The 20,836-nt window shown below is 51.1% G+C and overlaps 1 protein-coding gene across 1 annotated transcript; it reads right to left on the bottom strand.

Moving 5' to 3' along the window:
- Nucleotides 1-2: 2 nt before the first annotated feature.
- ILVBL (ilvB acetolactate synthase like) lies at nt 3-12,654 on the bottom strand. The gene is made up of 16 exons (XM_061150021.1): nt 12,343-12,654; nt 11,933-12,077; nt 9,986-10,187; nt 9,718-9,845; nt 9,478-9,616; nt 9,282-9,393; nt 5,092-5,191; nt 4,839-4,936; nt 4,587-4,723; nt 3,461-3,595; nt 1,698-1,812; nt 1,439-1,608; nt 1,295-1,365; nt 1,140-1,211; nt 853-958; nt 3-721 (listed from the first exon to the last, which is right to left on the bottom strand). The coding sequence occupies exons 2-16, from the start codon at nt 12,065-12,067 to the stop codon at nt 543-545; spliced, it is 1,899 nt and encodes a 632-aa protein (XP_061006004.1). The 5' UTR covers nt 12,068-12,077; nt 12,343-12,654; the 3' UTR covers nt 3-542.
- Between the last annotated feature and the right edge of the window lie 8,182 nt (nt 12,655-20,836).

The raw sequence follows: 20,836 nt of genomic DNA, 5'->3' as shown, positions 1-20,836 counted from the left end.
GATGAGTACTTGGGCCCGCATGGACCAGATGTGGTTTATTCAATGTGTGAGACAGCAAGCTGCAATACTTTGGCCACCTGATGCAAAAGGGCCAATTCATTGGAAAAGACCCTGAGGCTGGGAAAGACTGAAGACAAAAGGAGAAGGAGGCAGCAGAGGATGAGATGTTAGAGAGCATCACTGACTCAATAGACATGAATTTGAGCAAACTCTGGGAGACAGTGGAGGGATGGAGGAGCCTGGTGTGCTGCAGTCCATGAAGTCGCCAAGAGATGGACATGACTTACCGACTGAACAACAACAAGTGAGGGGGGGAGAAAGGACACAGTTGAGCTCACAAAAGAAACAGGCCCAAGGACTCCCCAGGGCTGTCAGAGCCTCTCTTGGCTCTGACCCCGTCCAGCCCCTCCCTGTCATCAGGGAAGATTGCAGGGTCACTGGGCCTCGTGGCTTAGGCCCAGGGCAGGCAAGGATGAAACTCCAGACCAGCTAGGCACAGTCCAGGGATGGGAAGAGAGCCAAGAGCACTGCCCCACGAGGCCCTACATGGCGATGGAGCCATCCCGAAAGTCCGTCCTCCCAATGAGGATGTTGACCACAACTGGGTGGCCATCTTGGCACTGCTGCTGGGCGTCACGCAGCACCTTGACCACCTGGTCCTCATTCTCTCGTGAGAGCAGGTGGCCCTGGGCCCCCAGCCCCAGGGCTGCCTTGTGATAATCTAAAACAGAAGGGCAAGTCAGAATGGTGGCAGAAACCTAACCCCACCATGCAGGTGCCCAGGAGAGGAATACACATTCAGCTGACCCTGAAACGGCGTTCCCCCTCCCCGCTCATCCAGGCCCCTCTCACCAGTGTAAGCCAGGCCACAGGCCACATTGCTGCCCAGAGAGGGCACCTGCTCCCGGGAAATCTGGGTCCAGCCAGCATCATTTCCTACCAAGGCCATCACTGGGATCTGCAGGGAGGGAGAGGAGGAGGCCAGGCCACGGCCTTCAGTCCCAAGGCTTGGCCAGCGGCAGGTGAAAGGCAGGGACAGGACCTCTGCCAGATAAGGAGCTCCCTCCCCAGCCCACCCCTGAGGATATCTCCCAGAACCCCAGGCTCTGAGCTTCCCTTGGGTCAGCCCGCCCAGTCACCTTGTGTCTGACGAAGGTGTCAAATTCGATGAGGCTATAGCCAAACGCTCCATCCCCAAACAGGCACCAGACCTGAGGTGGGTACCAAGGATGGTTGGGCTGGCTTACGGCCCAGAAAGCAGCAAGCCTTCCGCCCCCAGCACGCTCTGACTCACCTCAGCATCTGGCCGACACAGTTTGGCCCCAAGTGCAAATCCAGCACCGACCCCCAGAGTCCCGAAGGCCCCTAGGAGAACCAAAAGCAGGTGTAAAGAGGCCCAGAGGAGTGCAAGTTGCCCCAGGTGTAGGTCTGCCCTTACCAGGATCGAGCCAACACAAGGGCCCACGGGGCTGCACCAGGTAGGCGGCTGTGCCCACAAAGTCCCCGCCATCGACCACCAGGATGGAGTTGTCAGGCAGAATGTCCTCCACCAGCTGCAGGACCCGCACTGGGTTAAGATGCTGGGCTACGGGCATCAGTGCCTTCTCCCTGTGACGGGGCAAAGCAGGTCAGCAGAGCAAGCAGCCTGGCCCACCAGGAACCCGTGACCCACCAAGTCCACTCTACCCAGCCCCCACCGAAAGGTCTGCTCCTTCTGTCGGTCGGCTTGCCGAAGCTCCTCTGCCCAGTCTGAGGCCCATGTCTGACCCCGGAGGCCCTCCATCAGCTTCACCACGAAGGAGCCCACATCTCCTGGGGGAGAAAGAGGGCACAGCTGTGGGGAGAAGGCAACCTCCTACCCTTTGAGCACCAGAGGCCCAAAGACAGCAGGAAGCCAACAGGCATCTGAGCAGGAAGCAAGGAAGCAGGCAGGGTTGGGGGGTGGATAGCCTAAGGCAAAATGGGTGAAACACCCCAGAGCCTGCCAGAACCAGGGTTAGGGCGATAGAGGTGAGAGGGAGAGCAAGGCCAAAGTGAGTTAGCAGGGCTTCCCTGGTGCCTCAGTGGTAAAGAATCCATCTACCAGTGCAGGAGACACAAGTTTGATCCCTGGTCCAGGAAGATCTCACATGCCACTGTGCAACTAAGTTCATGCACCACAACTACTGAGCCTGTGCTCTAGAGCCCAGGAGCCAAACCCTAGAGCCTGTACTCCACATCAAGAAGCCACAGCAATGAGAAGACTGAACACTGAAACTAGAGAGTAGCCCCCACTGGCCACAACTAGAGAAAAGCCCATGCAGCAGTGAAGACCCAGTGCAGCCAAAAATAAATAAAATTACAAAGTGAGTTAGAAACTCACATCAGCCTGTCTCCTGCCTCCCCCTTCACACCCTGGGTCACACAGACCTGTCAATTCTGCCTCTGAAACCTGTCACTAAAAACATCTCTATTGTCCAAGCACGTCTCGACAACCCAGGCACACAGGGTATTGGAGGGCAAACAAATAAGCCAATGACAATGTGCCTTTCATCAGCTCCATCTCAGAAAACGATCACACAGAGGCTCAGAGAAGCCGAGTTTCTCCTCCCTGTCCATCCCAACTCCAGGCCTCATGGTTTCTGTCCTGGCCTTAACAGCCCCCTTGCCTCTACCTGGTCCTGTCCAACTTGCTGCCCATCGGCTGCTCCAGTGGATCTTCCCAAACATGAATGCACATGGTGCCATTTCTTTGCTTGACACAAGTTCCCCGTCACCTCCACTGCAGGGCAGAGTCAGCGTCCTTGGAACAATGGGCAAAGCAGGACATGGAAAGGCTATGGAAGAGGACTGAACGGGGGTAGGAGAGCCACGACAGAAAAACTGAGAGACCCCAGGGCAGGTCCTCAGGGCAGCAGGCAACCTGGGAGAGTACAGTCAGGACACGGCATCACATGCACATTCCCGGGCCTTCCCCCTGGTACACGTGCTGTGTAGGCATGTGTATGTGCTCAGTCGGGTCTGAGTCTTTGTGACCTCATGGACTGTAGCCCAAGAGGCTCCTCTGTCCATGAGATTTCCCAGGCAAGAATACTGGAGTGGATTGCCATTTCTTCCTCCAGAGGATCTTCCCAACCCAGGGATCGAACCCTCATCTCTTGAATCTCCTGCATTGGCAAGAGGATTCTTTGTCACTAGCGCCATCTGGGAAGCTCTGGTTTACAGTAAACAATTTTAGAGGTGGTAACAACTGACTTACGAAAGGGAATGACCATTTCATGCACAATAAAAATTTCTAAAAAAAAAAAACCCTACCCTTAGTTCATCCAGAAGCACCTACCAGTCTAAGGGACAAATATGCATCTCCGGCCAACTGGGTGCCCCCTGGGGCAGGATCCAGGCCTCGGTCACCAGCACCCAGCTCACGCCAGGTGCAGCAGAGGCCAGAAGAAAAGGGACACGTACAAAAGGAGGGGCTCACCCTGCACAGCCTCTTGGGGCTTCCAGAAAATGTCTGAGTTGATCAGCATCTCCTTCCGGTCACGGTTGACAACAATGATTTTGCTGCTGCGGCTGAGGACACGGCCATAGGACAGGCGGAAGTCACACACCGTTCCTGGGGTAAGGGGACAGGGTCTCAGCAGACCGAGGGCCAGCTTCCTGGGGGGTGCCCGCCAGCTTACTCAGTCCACTGTGGTAGCCTGAAGACAGAAAGGTCCCCATCCTTCACTTCCTGTGCCAGTGCCACCTGCGATGAGACTCTGCAGGTCCCCACTCTCGGAACCTAGCCTGGCGCCAGGACCTATGGTGCTTTGGCCCTTAAGAATGTGGGAGAAGCCATGGTGTGTGTTCCTAAAGCCTTGTGGCTTCCATCCTTCTCTCTGGTACAACCTTATTCCCCCAGCCCTGCATGTTTCTCATCACCCACCAAGTGAACAAGGCCAGGCTACCTGGCTGGCTGATGAGAAACGTGGAGGAGGAGGTAGGGGGAGAGGGAGAACTCAGTTACCCCAACTGAGGCCATGCTAGCCCAGTCCGGCAGCCAGTCAACCCCCAAGTACACAAACCAGCCCAACCACTGCTTCCCACCTCCCTGACTGCAGACTCAGGGACAAGCCCTGCCAAAATGAGAGAAAAACTGTCAACTAACTCATAGGTGGGTCCTGAGAAATAATAAGCATGTTGTAAGCCACTGAGTTTAGAGTGGTTATTATACAACTATCTATCAGTACATACAACAGTATATACAACAACTATCAGTAGCTAACTGATAAAACTATTATGTGCCTGGCAGGATTCAGAGCACTTTATGTAAGATGATATGTGTAGTCAGTGGACGGGCTGTGTCAATGCTGTATAATGCATACATATGCAAGTGCTGTATACACAGCCCCACAGATGCCCACTCTCTGTGCATGCCCTTCTGTGTAAAGCTGGGTCCCAGCACACGACTGCCACCTGGAGAGAAACTAGGGGTGAGAGGTAGGAGGGTGGGTGATTATGAGAAGAGGTGCCAGCCAGTACCCAACTAGGGGGGCAAGGCCACTCAAGCAGGGAGGTACCTAGAGGGAGGGAAAAGGGAGGGAGGGTAGGAGGACCGGGCCCACCTGCTAGGACGACCACGTCTGCCTTCTTCAGGGCGTCCCTGCGGTTCTGCCGGAAGTGGAGGGGGTGGTTGCGGCCCAGCAGCCCCCGTGCCATCCCCGCCAGGAAGCAAGGGATGCCCAGGGTCTCCACAGCAACCCTGGGGATCCGGGCAGAACAGAAGTGAGTGTGGCCCAGGGCCTGCCCCTCCTCCCAGGGCACCAGGGGAGCAGGCTTGTGACCGTAACAATAAGGGCAGGCCGGAGGCTTCTCACCGAAGCTTGTCTGCAGATGTCGGAGGCAGCAGGGCCTGGCTCCCAATTAGCATGAGGGGCCTCTTGGCCCGACTCAAGATTTCCACACAGCGCTGAACCTGGGGCAAGAGGTGGGGGCTCAAAGAGCAGACCTTGGGTCACCAGGAGGCCCCCAAGATGACAGCCCCGATACGGATTCAAAGAGATGCCACTCAGTATGTGGCGGTGGTTGGGGGTGGGGGGAGTCCCTGGCCAGGGAACAGAGGTAAGTCACCTGCTGGGGGGAGGCCTGGGGAATGTCCAGGGGCAGAGGCCCCTCAGGCTGAGGCTCCCAAGCTCCTGCAAAGAGGTTGGCCAGGGAATTCGCTAAGTACCTGCAAAGAGAAAAGAAAGAGGCCATTACCAGAAGCAATTACCAGGGTTTCAGAGGCTGAAGGAGAAGGGCCCAGAAAGGGACCGGAAAGGCATGAAGGAACACAGGTGGATGAGCAATGGCCCGGGGACACACAGACCCCAGCGGCCGAGTGTCCAGTGGCCTGTTTCCCCTTGGAAGCTTCTGGTGACCACCCCAACCTGACACAGACCTTGAGAAACAAGGGCCACAGGCTGGAGCACCAGAATCAGGGGCCAGAGCCGCCAGGTCAGACAGATGTGGGCTTGGGTTCTGGCTCTGCTGCTTCCTGTGTGACTCTGGTTCAGTGACTTAACTTTTCTGAGCTTCCTCCTCTGTAAGATGTAAAAGGGACCATCTCTCCCAAGGTCCAGTGATCTATCCACTCAGGAAATAAAGCATGTTGCGAAACATTGTCCTGTTGTCTAGGCACTAAGTCGTGTGTGTCCAATTCCTTTGCAACCCCATGGACTGTAGCCCACCAGGCTCCTCTGTCCATGGGATTTCCCAGGCAAGAATACTGGAGTGGGTTGGAATTTCCTTCTCCAAGGGATCTTCCTGACCAGGGATCGAACCCATGTCTCCTGTATTGGCAGGAGGATTCTTTACCACTGAGCCACCAGGGAAGCCCATTAACTCTATTAATGGGAGTTATTTGACAACATCTGTACTCTTGTCTTTCTCTGGCTTCTGACATATCCTTACTCACTGGGTCACAGGGCCCTGACGCTCCACAAGGCTCACTGCAGGGCCCTAGAGACAAAGATTAATCCGGCTCCTTCCTGCCCTCACAAACAAAAACACACAGGTGGACATCAGCTGGATAGAATTAGTCATAGCCTGAAGCTTCTGTTTCTCTTCTGAGGAGGAGTAAAGATGGCAGAAAATGAGAAGAGGAACCATGGGAAACTATATGTGGGAAGAAGGAAAGGCATAAGTCAGCCTCAGGCGGGTAGTTCCCTAATTGTGCTGGAGGAAGGCTGGGAGACACCTTGCCTTATGCCTGATATGACCTTGGACTCAGCTCTATTCTTTTTTTTTTTTTTTTTTAACTTTTAATTTTATATTGGGTATAGCCAACTAACAATGTTGTGATAGTCTCCAGTGGGCAGGAAAGGGACTCGGCCATACATATACATGTGTCCACTCTCTCCCAACTCCTCTCCCATCCAGGCTGCCACATAACATTGAGCAGAGTTCCCTGTACTATACAGTAGGTCCTTGCTGGTTATCCATTTTAAATGTAGCAGTGTGTATGTGCGTGCATGCGTGCTAAGTCACTTCAGTTGTGTCCAACTCTCTGTGATGCTATGGACTGTAGCCCGTCAGGCTCCTCTGTCCATGTTATTCTCCAGACAAGAATACTGGAGTGGGTTGCCATGCCCTTCTCCAGGGGATCTTCCCGACCTCGGGATCTAACACGAGCCTCTTACATCTCCTGCATTGGCAGGCAGGTTCTTTACCACTAGCACCACCTGAGAAACCAGTGTGTACATATCCATCCCAAACTCCCTAACTCTCCCTTTCCCCCATCCTTCCCCACTGGCAACCATAAGTTTGTTCTCTAAGTCTGTGAGTCCCTTTCTATTTCATAAATAAGTTCCTTTGTAAAAAATTAATAATAATAATAATAAGTTCCTTTGTGTCATTTCTTTTTAGATTCCCCATATAAGGGATGTTATATGATATTTCTCCATCTTTATCTCACTTCACTCAGTGTAACAATCTCTAGATCCATCCATGTTGCTGCAAATGGCATTATTTCATTCTTTTTTATGGACTCAGCCCTATTCTTATTTAAGGTAATAATGATTAGTTCTTTTCTACTTCAGCATATGCTTTGCACTATCAAAATAATCTCACTTTATTTTTCACAAAATCTTAGTCTAGAGAGAAAAAGCAATGTTTGTCCACCTTACTGATGAGGAAGCTGACATCAAGCAAGGTTTAATCAGAGTATACACAGGTCAAATCATTGTGCTGTATGCCTTAAACCTACACTGTGCTGTATGTCAATTAGATCTCAGTAAAACTGGAAGGAAAAAAAAAGAGAGGTTTAATCATTTGTTCACAGCTAGCTAGTGGCAGTTCTGGTATTTGAACCCATCTCTCTGGAGAAGGAAATGGCAACCCACTCCAGTATTCTTGCCTGGAAAATCCCATGGACTGAGGATCCTGGTGGGCTACAGTCCATGGGGTCTCAAAGAGTCGGACACGACTGAGTGACTTCACTTCTCTTCACTCTGGACTTTCATTTCACTCCAGCTACGTTACAGATAGAACATAGCTGTGTGGATTAAGCACTGAAGGTTCCTTCAGGCTGAACCCTGGTGCACCATTAACAAACCAGACAACTGCATGCAAGTCATTCAGCTGCCTTGGGTCTCAGTTACCTAATCTGTGAAATGGGCTGAATAATACCTCTGAGTCTTAACTCTAAGGGTTATTATAAAAGCCATGTGAGTTAACCTGCTACACCATGAGCTGGCCTTCCAGGTGCTCCTCACATGTCCAGGGAGCAGGGACCTGTCTGTCCTATTCATGCCCATCCTGGCACCTAGCACACAGTGGCACTCACTAAATATTTGGAGGGGGAGTAGAAGGCAGAGGGGCAAGGACAGGCAAATGGAAGGGACAGAGGGGGAAGAGGAGGAGAATTGATTCTCCTTTCTGTGTCCTGTTTCAGCCAGGTCCACCTCAGTGATGACCAAAAATGATCCCTTTCACATACCTCTGCTCAGTCTATGCCCCTACTTACAACCTTTTTTATAGCCTCTCAATGGAAAGAAGTTCCTCCATGAAACTTGCAGCTCTCCCAGGAAAACCTTCAAGCTTATCCCACGCCAGGCCTGCTGCCCTGATCTCTCCAACACCCATGCTACTCACCACTCAAAAGCCCCATAGGAGGCCCCAGAGTGAACTGTGCCCATGTCGTGGGCCTATAGGGACCCACTGTCCCCTTATCCTGTCCTGCTGCAGGTGCAGACAATCATATGACATCCAGCCACATCTCTGCATTCCACAGCTACCACCTAGATTCCAGGCCACCATCATCTCTCATCCATCCCAGGGACTGCCACACCTCCTCCCTGGCGTCCCAGCTTCCACCTGACCCCAAAGTCCACTCTCTGGCAAGAGCCAGAGGGATCTTTAATAAAAACCCAAACCAGGGCTTCCATGATGGCTCAGTGGTAAAGGATCCACCTGCCAATGCAGGAGACACGGCCTCAATCCCTGGCCTGGGAAGACCCCACATGCTTTAGGACAGCTAAGCTCAGGTGCCACAACTACTGAGCCTGTACTCTACAGCCCAGGAGCTGCAACTACTGAAGCCCACACGCTCTAAAGCCTCTGCTCCGAAACAAGAGAAGCCGCTGCAATGAGAAGCCCAGACTGCAACTAGAGAATAGCCCTGACTGGCCACAACTAGAGAAAAGCCTGTACAGCAATGAAGACCCAGCACAGTCAAATAAATAATAATAAAATAAAATAAAAAACCAAAAACTGGCATGGGTACCCCATGCCAGTGCTTAAGGTCCTGCAATGCTTCTCAATGGCTCTCAAATTAAAAACAAAGCCCCAGGGATTTTCCTGGCAGTCCAGTGGTTAAGACTTTGCCTTTTAATGCAGGGGTACAGGTTCGATCCCTGGTCTGAGGGCTAAGATCCCACATGCCTCAAGACCAAAAAAACACAAAGCAGAAACAACACTGGAACATATTCAAGACCTTTTTATAAAAAAAAAAATCACAGCCATTTATTTAAAAAAACAAAGCTGCAGGTCTGCCCAGGCACTCCTGCTGACTGCTGTCAGCTCAGCCTTTACCCTTCTCCCCTCTGCTCACCTGCTGCCACCACATGGGCCACTTTGCTTTCGCAACCCACAAACTTCATTCCTGCCTCAGGACCTTTGCATATGCTGTCTCCTCTACCTAGGACACTCTCCCCATAGCTGGCTCCTCTCAAACTAATGTGCAAATTAGTGAATGAGTCAAAGAAAGGATGGGTGCTGGCAGGGATCTGCAGGAGAAGCCAGGGAATATGGGAGGGAGTGGTAGGAGCCGGGCTACTTACCAGTGGACCGCTCGACCCACGAGGCCCTTGGGTGGCTTAGCTGGCATCATCTCCTTCTGAACCATGAAGTAGGGGTACAGCACATCTATAGGCAGCTCCACAAACACCGGGCCTGCATGGAGACAAGGAGAACGCTCTGCTATGCCTCCCAGGTCTCAGGGCAGGATCACTGCCCAGACCCCGCCCCACCACCTACCGGGGGTGCCTGACTGTGCAGCAGCCATCGCGGCCCTCAGGGTGGGGACGATATCCCGCACTCTCCGCACAGAAGCACAAAACTTGCAGAGAGGCCGGAACAGGGACATCTGATCAACTGCCTGGAGTGCACCCCGATTCTAGTAGAGACAGAAAGAAGTCCAAGAAGTCAACACATGAGCACTTCTGGGCTCCCTGGGGTCCCTGCCACCTGCCCCCCACCCCCACCAGGACAGGGCACCTGCAGCAGGGTGCTGGCAGCCCCACCCAGGAGCAGGACTGGGGACTGGGCTATCTGGGCATTCTTCACCGCAGTCACTGTGTTGGTGAGGCCAGGGCCTGCCGTCACTGCTGCCACACCCACCGTCCCTGGAACACAAACCCTATCACAGCTGGGTCCACTCTCCCGGCCATGTTCCTCCCCCCGCAAAATAAAAACCCTGCCCGCTCAAAGACATCCCAGTCTTCCCAGTCTCACCAGCCCCCAGCCCTCCCCGTTCTGCCCTCACCGGTCAGGCGGGCTACAGCATCGGCGGCAAAGACAGCTGTGACTTCATGGCGGGTGTCCACCACGCGGATGCCCAACTTCTCACAGGCCACCAGCAGTGGTGAAATGTGCCCACCGACCAGCGTGAAAAGGAAGCGCACACCGTGGGCCTTCAGCACGGCTGCCACATTCTCCCCACCATGCCGGATGCTTGCCGTGTCCACCTGGCCCAGGAGAGGGAAGGAGTGAGATTGTCAAGGACCAAGGTGCAGGCACCAGGGCAGGTGGGAAGAGGAATTACCCCCCTCCCCCAGGAAGGAGGGGAGGGCAAGGTGGGAAGGCAGGGGAAGCTTGGTGTTGCTTTGCTGTTGTTTAGTCACTAGATCGTGTCTGACTTTTGCGACCCACATGGATTGTAGCCCGCCAGGCCCTTCTCTCCATGGGATTTCCCAGGCAGTAAACACTGGAATGGGTTAACTTCCTTCTCCAGGGGATCTTCCTGACCCAGGGATTGAACCTGCATCTCCTGCATTGGCAGGCAGATTCTTTACCACTGAGCAACACCAGGCATCTTATCAGAGCCTCCCGACAATATATCCTTTTACAACTACAGAGACCAAGACTCCTGAACAAGATTCAAAGTCCCATAGAATCAGTGCTCTCAAGGCACCTGTGGCGCAAGCAAGAAGAGAGGTTAGGGAAGGTGGATCCACAGAACCCAAGGGAGCTTGGCCAGAAGCCACCAGCTGGGACTCCAGAACAGCCTGCCCTCCGGTATCAGGGCCCCACCACAGGAGACTCCTGACTCCAGTCTCTCAGGCCCCTCCCACTCACCAAACCAGGCCCGGCTCAAAGGCTGCCAACCACCAAGTGCCTAGCACGGGAGCAGCCTGCGACAGCAGCCTGGGATTTCCCAGCCTCAGCTTCCACACAGCCCCATACACCAGAGGCCTTTGTCACTGTTGTGGTTGTTTAGTCACTCAGTCATGCTGACTCTTTTGCAGCCCCAGGACTGCAGCCTGCCAGGCTCCTCTGTCCACAGGATCTCCCAGGCAAGAATACTGGAGTGGGTGGCCATTTCCTTCTCCAGGGGATCTTCCCCACCCAGGGATCAAATCCACATCTCCTGCATTGGCAAGCAGGTTCCTTACCACTGCACCACCTGGGAAGCCCGGCCTTTGCCTTAAATCTTTACAAATCCACAAGGCTAGTAGCGTTGCTACTAGCTCGAAGTTAGGAGGGAGACTTCCCTGGTGGTCTAGTGGTTAAGACTTCGCCTTCCAATGCAGAGAGTGTGGGTTCAATCCCTGGTCAGGGAGCTAAGATCCCACATGCCTGGTAGCCAAAAAACCAAAACATAAAACAGAATCAACAGTACTTAAAAAAAAAAAAAAGACAGGGAGAGGGTCTGGGAAAGGGTGAATTTCTGTCAGGAGCAAAGTAGTTCAGAGCCAGGTCTGTGGGGTCACTTCTTCCCCAAACAGGTCACCTAAGGCAAGCCATTACATACCCTCTATGAGCCTCGGTTTCCGCTTGTGGAAAATGAAGACAAACTGTTGGGTACTTGGGAAAATTGCTCTAAACCGTTGAGCAGAGCAGACAGCTACCCTCACGAAACTGTCACCGCCAGCCACATCCTCTGGAGCCTGTCCTCAGCACTCTGACTCAACGTTAGGGAGCATCGCTCAGTGAAAAGGACTGGGGGGGTCCCTAAGGAAGGAGGTAGGTGGGGTGTGGAGTGCCTAGCAGCTGTAGTTTCCCCGTGGCCTCTTCCTAGAGGCAAAGTCCAGGGTCCCGGAAGCAGTTCCACAATATCAACAGGATCCTAGAATTTTCCCATCAGTCAGTCGCTCTGCATTAATCGGAGCCTCACTCTCCCAGCCTGTGAAATGGCTTAGCTGGAAACGGTGCTAACTGAAGTCCACTCCTCTGACTGCCCCCAGCCCGCCACCCCTGTATGCCCCCGAACCTTGTGCATCAACTGATAGAAGAGCCCCAGGCGGTGAGCGGCGCCCAGCAAGGCGGCCACTAGCGTCCCGAAGCCCAGGAGCAGGAAAGAGGGGAAGAAGCCCCCAGCTGGGGCGGCAGCCGCCGCGGTCTCCATGAGCTGACACCTAAGGAAGAAAGGGCAGTGCTAGGACTTGGAAGCGATAATTAAGTGATCCAGAAGGCACACCCCCCTCTCCTGGCCCAGATCCCGGCCACGCCCCTTGTCGCGCGCACCGATACTATCACGCCCCTTACACCTCCAGGCTCCTGACCAGGCCACGCCCCTAGCAACGCTAACCCAACCCCCCGCCCCTTAAAATTCCACGACCACCTAAATTAGGCCGCCACAGGTCAATGCGGCGACAAAGTCGCCAATTATTTCCCACTTACCTATTTCTCAATGGGTCGGCGGGAAGCCCCGCGTCTCTTTGACATCAAGGACCAGAATCTTCGTCCTAGCGGTGAGCCCACCCCACGACTACACCCCCAAGTCAGCGTGCATGACCCTCTACTGAAGCCGGGCCCCTCCCCTCCAACGAGCGCCTGGACTCCAATCTGACTCCCGACTGCAGGCCACGAGTCAAGGTCAGGCCGTATCAGGATGCTCCTCCTACCCCCGTGGCACTTGAACCTTCATCCAAAGGAAATGGCGCTGGCTCCCAAGAAATTCGGCGCCCTGCGTGTCACGTGACCAGGCGCAAGACTTGAAAGGGCTGGGCCAAGTACCTGTGTCCTTGCCCTTTTGGCCACTTGGATCCAGGGCGCCCCTCCGCGCGTGCGCGGAGCCCTAGCCACGCTCCGGGTCACAGGCCCCTCCTCTAAGGGCTCTGTCTCTACTGGCCGCCTCTTGCACAGGCTCCGCCCTCCCTCGCTTCTCATTGGCTTGCGCTGTAAGCCTCACACACGCGCACCCACCCCTTTTTTTTTTTTACAAGAAGCCACGCCCCTCTACGACTTTCAGTAGCCGGGAATCTGGAGGATCCGCCCTCCACGGGTCTCCCCTTGGCCCGAAGTTGCTGGCTTGCAGATTCCCGGCCTTCCGAGCCCAAAGCGCTTTCCACAGCAGGCATGCTGTACCTCCCTTCAAGTTGGCCCAGCACGATCACAGATCCCTTGCCCAGTGTCACCATCCGTGATCCCACCCCACCGCAGTTCTGCAAAGGCAGAGGCCAGCCCTCTCTCCCCTAGGCCCGCCTTGTTTCCCTTATCCTCGTAGGCCCTCCCCTCTTCCTGCAGGCTTGGAGTTTTTCTGCTTCCAGTGGAGGAGAGGGGACGCTCTACGAATGGTCCCCGTTCCAGCCCGCGTTTCGCCACTTTGCAGCCTTCTGGAAAACAATCTCCCCATCAGTAAAGGGGAAGTAATTATGGTCCCCAACGCTCTGCTTCTCTCCAAGACAAACCCTGCCTTTTTTACACTGGCTCCCATCCAGAGTCAACTGGGATTGCCCTCTGAGAATTCTACCCCGTCGTTCATATTCTGTAGAATCATTCTGTTGCAGAAACCAGTACTCGAGAAACCAAGCACCACAACTCAGAGAGTTGGAGAACTCAGGTTTATTACGCCAGCGGGCCCAGAGGAGTTAACACTCCAAACTCTGCGCCCCAAACAAAGGGGTTATAAAGTTTTTATACACAAACAGGCATGATTAAGCAGGTTTGCTGAGGTTGGGCGATTGCAACGAGCAGGACAAGGGTGAAATAAACTCCAGTTCCTAGTACTGTGAATCCCCACTTTCTGAGACCTATGTGATCCAGACTTTGCAAGGAGCAAGCTGAGTTACAGAGACAGGAGGTTATGTAAAATTTTAACTTTTCCTCTTCAATTCCACCCATTAAAACAAAACTTCCATCGGCCCCACATTCTCCACGTGTTACTGTCCATTTGCTTCTTTTTTTTAGCAAAGTCCACCTATCCTTGCTGTCTCCATGAGTTCTTCTATTCTCTTTGTTTTATAAGAACATACATTGAATAATCCCCTGGAGAAGGAAATGCCAACCCACTCCAAGTATTCTTGCCTGGAGAATCCCAGGAACAGAGAAGCTTTAATTTTTAGTAATTATTAATAGGTACATTCTTTTTAAATTTTTATTTATTTATTCTTGGCTGCACTGGGTATTCTTTGCTGCACAGGGGTTTTCTCTAGCTGTAGGTGAAAGGTTGTTGCTGAAGAATGAAACACACCGGAAAGAATTCAATCCGGGGCCAGAGATGAGGCTTGATCACTCAGAGCTTTTGTGTAATAAAGTTTTATTAAAGTATAAAAGAGATAGAGAAAGCTTCTGACAGAGACATCAGAAGGGGGCGGAAAACTACTCCCCTGCTAGTCTTTAGCTGGATGTTATACAGCTACTAGCAGTCTGCTAATTAAGGAAAAGAATGTCTCAAAACAGAGAATGGCACCAGGTGAGTCATCCAGGGCCATAGAACGATTGACCTGAATCTTAAAGCAGATTACCATATAAAGTTTCTTTAACATAGATTAGGAAAACAATGTATGAGTGTAACATACTATTTGTCAAGTTGGTTCTGAGCCTAAATCTGAGCCTTTAGGCAGAACTGACTAAAAGATAGAATCTAGGGTAAATGCATAGTACATTAACACAGCTTAGGACAAATATTTCCATAAGAAAAATGCATTGGATGAAATGGATGAAACTGGAGTCCATTATAGAGTGAAGTAAGCCAGAAAGATAAAGACCAATACAGTATACTAATGCATATATATGGAATTTAAAAAGATGGTAATGATAACCCTATATGCAAAACAGAAAAAGAGACACAGATGTACAGAACAGGCTTTTAGACTCTGGGAGAGGGCAAGGGTGGGATGTTCTGAGAGAATAGCATTGAAACAAGTATACTATCAAGGGTGAAAGAGATCACCAGCCCAGGTTGGATGCATGAGACAAGTGCTCAGGGCTGGTGCACTGGGAAGACCCAGAGGGATGGGATGGAGAGGGAGGCGGGAGGGGGGATCAGGAAGGGGAACACATGTAAATCCATGGTTGATTCATGTCAATGTATGGCAAAAACTGATACAATATATAAAAATAAAATAAAAAAGAAAAATGCATTGGTTAGCTCAAGATTTGAGAAAAGTTAAGTTCAGGTGAAACCAGGTGTCATTATGGCAACACAGAATTATAAGAGAAACCTCTTTTTAAATTTGTATAGAGAAGGGGAAAAAATATGACACTAGTTGGTTTCCTCCTGCTGCTTAAGAGAGAGGTAAAAAATGTTTGATGCTTGCAGCCTATTTCCTCCCTTTGGAGACCCCTTGCCTTCCTGCCTGTTACCCTGTCATAGGGAGCAGGGACTTCTCTCTAGTTGTGGTGTGTGGACTTCTCATTGCAGTGGCTTCTCTTTTTGCAGAACTCAGGCTCAGTAGTGGCACACAGGCTTAGCTGCCCCAGGGCATGCGGAGTCTTCCTGGACCCAGGGATCAAACCTGTTTCCCCTGCATTGGCAAGTGGATTCTTAACCACTGGACTAGCAGGAAGTCCCTTCTATTCCCTCTGGAACCTACTCCAAACAGGCTCTTACCTGCCACTCTATGAGAGCTATTCAGTGTTATTCCAAGACTCCAAACCAGTCCCTCCCGCTGTCTCTCACCTACCAGCTCAGCCTGACTCTTCTTGAGGATGAAAGTGAAAGTCGCTCAGTCGTGTCTGACTCTTTTCGACCCCATGGACTATACAGTCCATGGAATTCTCCTGGCCAGAATACTGGAGTGGGTAGCCGTTCCCTTCTCCAGGGGATCTTCCCAACCCAGAGATTGAACCGGGGTCTCCTGCATTGCAGGTGGATCCTTACCAGCTGAGCTACCGGGGAATTAACAGGATAAAATGCAAACTTCCTAGAAGGGCCTTCTAGGCCCAGTTAAACTTGCAGAGCCAGGATATACAATGGAAAAAAGACAACCTCTTTAACAAGTGGTGCTGGGAAAGCTGGTCAACCACTTGTAAAAGAATGAAACTAGAACACTTTCTAACACCATACACAAAAATAAACTCAAAATGGATTAAAGATCTAAATGTAAGACCAGAAACTATAAAACTCCTAGAGGAGAACAGAGGCAAAACACTCTCCGACATAAATCACAGCAAGATCCTCTATGACCCACCTCCCAGAATATTGGAAATAAAAGCAAAACTAAACAAATGGGACCTAATGAAACTTAAAAGCTTTTGCACTACAAAGGAAACTATAAGTAAGGTGAAAAGACAGCCCTCAGATTGGGAGAAAATAATAGCAAATGAAGAAACAGACAAAGGATTAATCTCAAAAATATACAAGCAACTCCTGCAGCTCAATTCCAGAAAAATAAATGACCCAATCAAAAAATGGGCCAAAGAACTAAACAGACATTTCTCCAAAGAAGACATACAGATGGCTAACAAACACATGAAAAGATGCTCAACATCACTCATTATTAGAGAAATGCAAATCAAAACCACAATGAGGTACCATTACACGCCAGTCAGGATGGCTGCTATCCAAAAGTCTACAAGCAATAAATGCTGGAGAGGGTGTGGAGAAAAGGGAACCCTCTTACACTGTTGGTGGGAATGCAAACTAGTACAGCCGCTATGGAAAACAGTGTGGAGATTTCTTAAAAAACTGGAAATAGAACTGCCATATGACCCAGCAATCCCACTTCTGGGCATACACACTGAGGAAACCAGATCTGAAAGAGACACGTGCACCCCAATGTTCATTGCAGCACTGTTTATAATAGCCAGGACATGGAAGCAACCTCGATGCCCATCAGCAGATGAATGGATAAGGAAGCTGTGGTACATATACACCATGGAATATTACTCAGCCATTAAAAAGAATTCATTTGAACCAGTCCTAATGAGATGGATGAAGCTGGAGATGGATGAAGTAAGCCAGAAAGACAAAGAACATTACAGCATACTAACACATATATATGGAATTTAGAAAGATGGTAACGATAACCCTATATGCAAAACAGAAAAAGAGACACAGAAATACAGAACAGACTTTTGAACTCTGTGGGAGAAGGCGAGGGTGGGATGTTTCGAGAGGAATCGGGTGGAGAGGGAGGTGGGAGCGGGGATTGGGATGGGGAAGACGTGTAAATCCATGGCTGATTCATATCAATGTATGACAAAACCCACTGAAATGTTGTGAAGTAATTAGCCTCCAACTAATAAAAAAATTTTTAAAAAAATAAATAAATAAAAAATAAACTTGCAGAGCCAATAATGAAATAGTGATTACCTTATGTCAAGCACTTACCACATGCAAGGGACTGTTCCATGTCCTTTTTTAACTGTATGATTCCATGTATTTTATTTTTTAAATGTGATTCTTTTACTATTATTAATATTTGACTTTGTCCGGTTGTTTCCTGCCCTTTTGACATATTAACTCATTTATTCCTCACAACAGCCCTGGAAGGGAGATGTGTTAGCAATATCTCCATTTTATAGATGCTGCACCTGAAGCACAGAAAGGTTAAGGTGAAGGAGGAAACAGACAGAACAGGCTCCATCTTGAAAGCAGGACTCCATCTTGGGCCAGACTGTGGACTTTGAGCTATATGCCCAGTATCTACGGAAACGACATACCAACTGGAAAACCAGACCCCCTAGATGGAAGAGCCCCAGGGTTCGTACCTAGACTCTCCGTCACCTAAAAGAATACCCTGTCAGGGGAGTGTAATCTCCTCGGTTCTGTGTGGTCTCAACAAAAATTTGAAGTGAGGGACGTTAAAGCCCTCGGCGTGTCACAGCTGCGTGTCACGTGTCACAGCTGCGTGTCACAGGGTCCTGCTGCTGTAGCTGTTGTAACTTAATTCTGATATCTGATGCACATTGGGACAGGAATTTGTCCTTTAAAATCACCTGTCCTTCGTAAGAGTCTAAGTCCAAGTTGGTAAACTTTTGGAGGGCCTCTTTTAGCCTTTCCAGAAAGGCAGTGGGGTTCTCATTGGACTCCTGAGTTATTGCTGAGACCCGGGCATAGCTGATTACTTTTTGCTGGGCTGCTTTCAGTCCTGCCTTTATACAGATTAGAAAATGATCTCTTTCCCAGATGTACTCAGGGTCATTATAATTCCAGTTAGGATCGGAGGAGGGGACTGCAGTTTCCCCTACTGGGTATCTATCGCTTGACATGTGAAGCCCTGTTGCATACCTCCAGGCTTCCTTTAAGACCCTCGTATGTTCAGGGTCAGATAAAGTTTGACTAAATATGACCATGATGTCCTTCCATGTCAAGTCAAAGGCCAAGGTAATATGTTGGAACATATCTATGTATTTGCCTGGGTCATCTGTATAGCTTCCCAGGTCTTGTTTGATCTGTCTTAGTTCTAAGAGGGAGAAGGGTTTATGGACGTGGGTTGGTCCGAATTCTCCTCCAGTTTCAACTAAGAAACATACTCAAGCTGGCTTTTGTGGAGGGGGTGCTCCCGGATATGGGGGCATGCTTGGATACAAGGAAGAAGCACCAGGCAACTCGGGAACTGTGGGAGGTGAGCCTTCACGGGAGGGTTCCTTCTCTTGGTTGCCTGTGCCTAACACCATTTGCCTAGTGGGCTCCCTTTTAGGGCGTACAACAATCCCATACTTAAGACAGAGTTCCTTCATATCTCTCAGTCTGAAGAAAATTTGGACATAGGGGATCTCTGTCCATTTCCCTGTCTTTTGCAGAATAATTCTAATTGCAGGATGGTATTGTAATTTAAAGTCCCATCCTCAGGCCAGTGTTCCTCGTCCCCCAGTGGATACCGTGGCCACGCAGTGGCACAAAAGAATTTTAAACGACTCCTCCTCAGAGCTAGAGGATCGAACAGCTTACAGTTGTCAAGGATGCATCTCAAAGGCGTCTGCCGGGAAGTGGATTGGTTATTTCCCATCTGAAAAACAGTCATGTTAGGGAGGAAAAGGAAAAGAAAAAAACTAACAGGCTTTTTGAAGCTTATCTTACCCAGTACTGTGGCAACCTGAGAGCCAGGCGTCGGGTCTGGATGCAGATCTCCAGGCAGGCTGAGGTGTGACAGCCTCCTAGAAATCGAATCCCCGGGCAGGTCGAGGCGTGACGGCCTCCTGAGAATTGAGCCCCTGGGCAGGTCGAGGCGTGACGACCTCCTGGGACCCTTGGGACTAGAGGATCCCCGAAAGGCTGAGGCGTGACAACCTTTCGAGGACCAGATCCCTAGGCAGGTCAAGGCGTGATGACCTTCTGGGACCCCCGGGCTGGAGTTTGGGCGTCCCCAAGGTCTCCAGTGTGACCAGTGCTGGGTAGAATTAAGGGGTTGTAACTCATTGCTAGTTTGTCCACTGTGGATGGGAAGATACCATGATGTAAGCTCATCCTACCTAGTACTGTCGCAACCTGAGAGCCAGGCATCCCCGGGTCAGGATGCAGATCTCCAGGCAGACTGAGGCGTGACAGCCTCCTAGAGATCGAATCCCCGGGCAGGTCGAGGCGTGACGGCCTCCCGAGAATTGAGCCCCTGGGCAGGTCGAGGTGTGACGACCTCCTGGGACCCTTGGGACTAGCGGATCCCCGAAAGGCTGAGGCGTGACAGTCTTTTGAGGACCAGATCCCTAGGCAGGTCAAGGCGTGATGACCTCCTGGGACCCCCGGACTAGAGTTTGGGCGTCCCCAAGATCTCCAGTGTGACCAATGCTAGGCAGGACTAAGGTTGGATATTCCCTCCCAAGGCCAGCTATTTTCTGGTTATCCCTCTAGTAGATTGTAGAGGCAACATTGTGGGCCCGGATGGGGCTGAGGAAAGGAGCATGAAACAGGAAGAAGGGGGGGGGGGGGGGGGCAGAGCACAACCTTTGGAAGAATGACACAGCACCAGAGCATAACGTAAACCGATTAAAGTCAATTGGGTCCAATCGAACAAACTTTAATCCCCCATATGAATTCGCCCCGCTGGCAAAATTTAGTTAGGCCACATTCCAAGGCCGGTACCCTGTAGAATAGGCGCTTCTCTCTGAATCTTAGCAAATCCACCTCCCACTTACCGCTTTGTCTCGCACTGAATTTTTGCAATAAGACCTCAGAGCCTACACCGGGCATCCTGGGTTTTGGTCGGGCTCAAGTCCCGGAAGAGCTGAAGGAAAAGAGGAAAAAGCAGTGGGAAAAACGTGCCAAGGAATCCCCTTCATAGCCTACTAGAAAATTTGATAGATATCTGACAGGTGCTCACAGTATTTATTGGCCTGATTCTTGGAACAGAGAGGAGTAGGGACAGAAGAACTCCCACCGGCTTGGGTAACAGCTACTGGGGCTCAGCAGAGAGTGCCCTTGGGACATACTGAAGAATAGCCTCTCCAGAGTCCCTCTGGCGCCCACTGCCGCCTGCCTGTTGGCTGGGGGTTAAAGGAAACGAGAAACGAGAGATTGTAATTGTTAGGCATGTCTTTCCAGCCATAGGAGCGAGGACCTCCTACCTTAACCGGAGGTCTTCTGGAATCTGAGGCTGAGCCGTGTGGGCTTTCTGCTGAGTTCGTTTCTTGCTGCCCCGGCTTCCAGCACGACGGGCCTTCCCCTGCGCTGGGTTTTCTTCGCTTTCCGCTTCTACCGAAGCTTCGCCAAGGAGCTTCGCCGAGTTGGGCTCCTGCTGCGCTTGGCCTCTTCCGCGTGGAGGTTGTTTCAGTCAGGTTTCATCCGAGTCACGGCACCATAGATGTCACGCGAGTGTATGTTCCTCGGTTCTTTGTCTCGTCACAACAAAAATTTGGAGTGACGGACATTAAAGCCCCTTGGCGGGTCACAGCTCTCGGAGGACAGACCGTGTTATAGCTCTCAGGTCTCGAACGGGCCCCGTGTTACAGCTCTTAAATAAATCAGTGTTACAGCTCAGTGTTACAGCGCTATCTATTTAGATAATAGCCG

The sequence above is a fragment of the Dama dama genome, chromosome 9 (genome assembly GCF_033118175.1).
Source record: "Dama dama isolate Ldn47 chromosome 9, ASM3311817v1, whole genome shotgun sequence".
Taxonomy (NCBI): Eukaryota; Metazoa; Chordata; class Mammalia; order Artiodactyla; family Cervidae; genus Dama; species Dama dama.
Note: the sequence above shows the minus strand (reverse complement) of the source record. Positions and strands in the feature narration are given on the sequence as shown.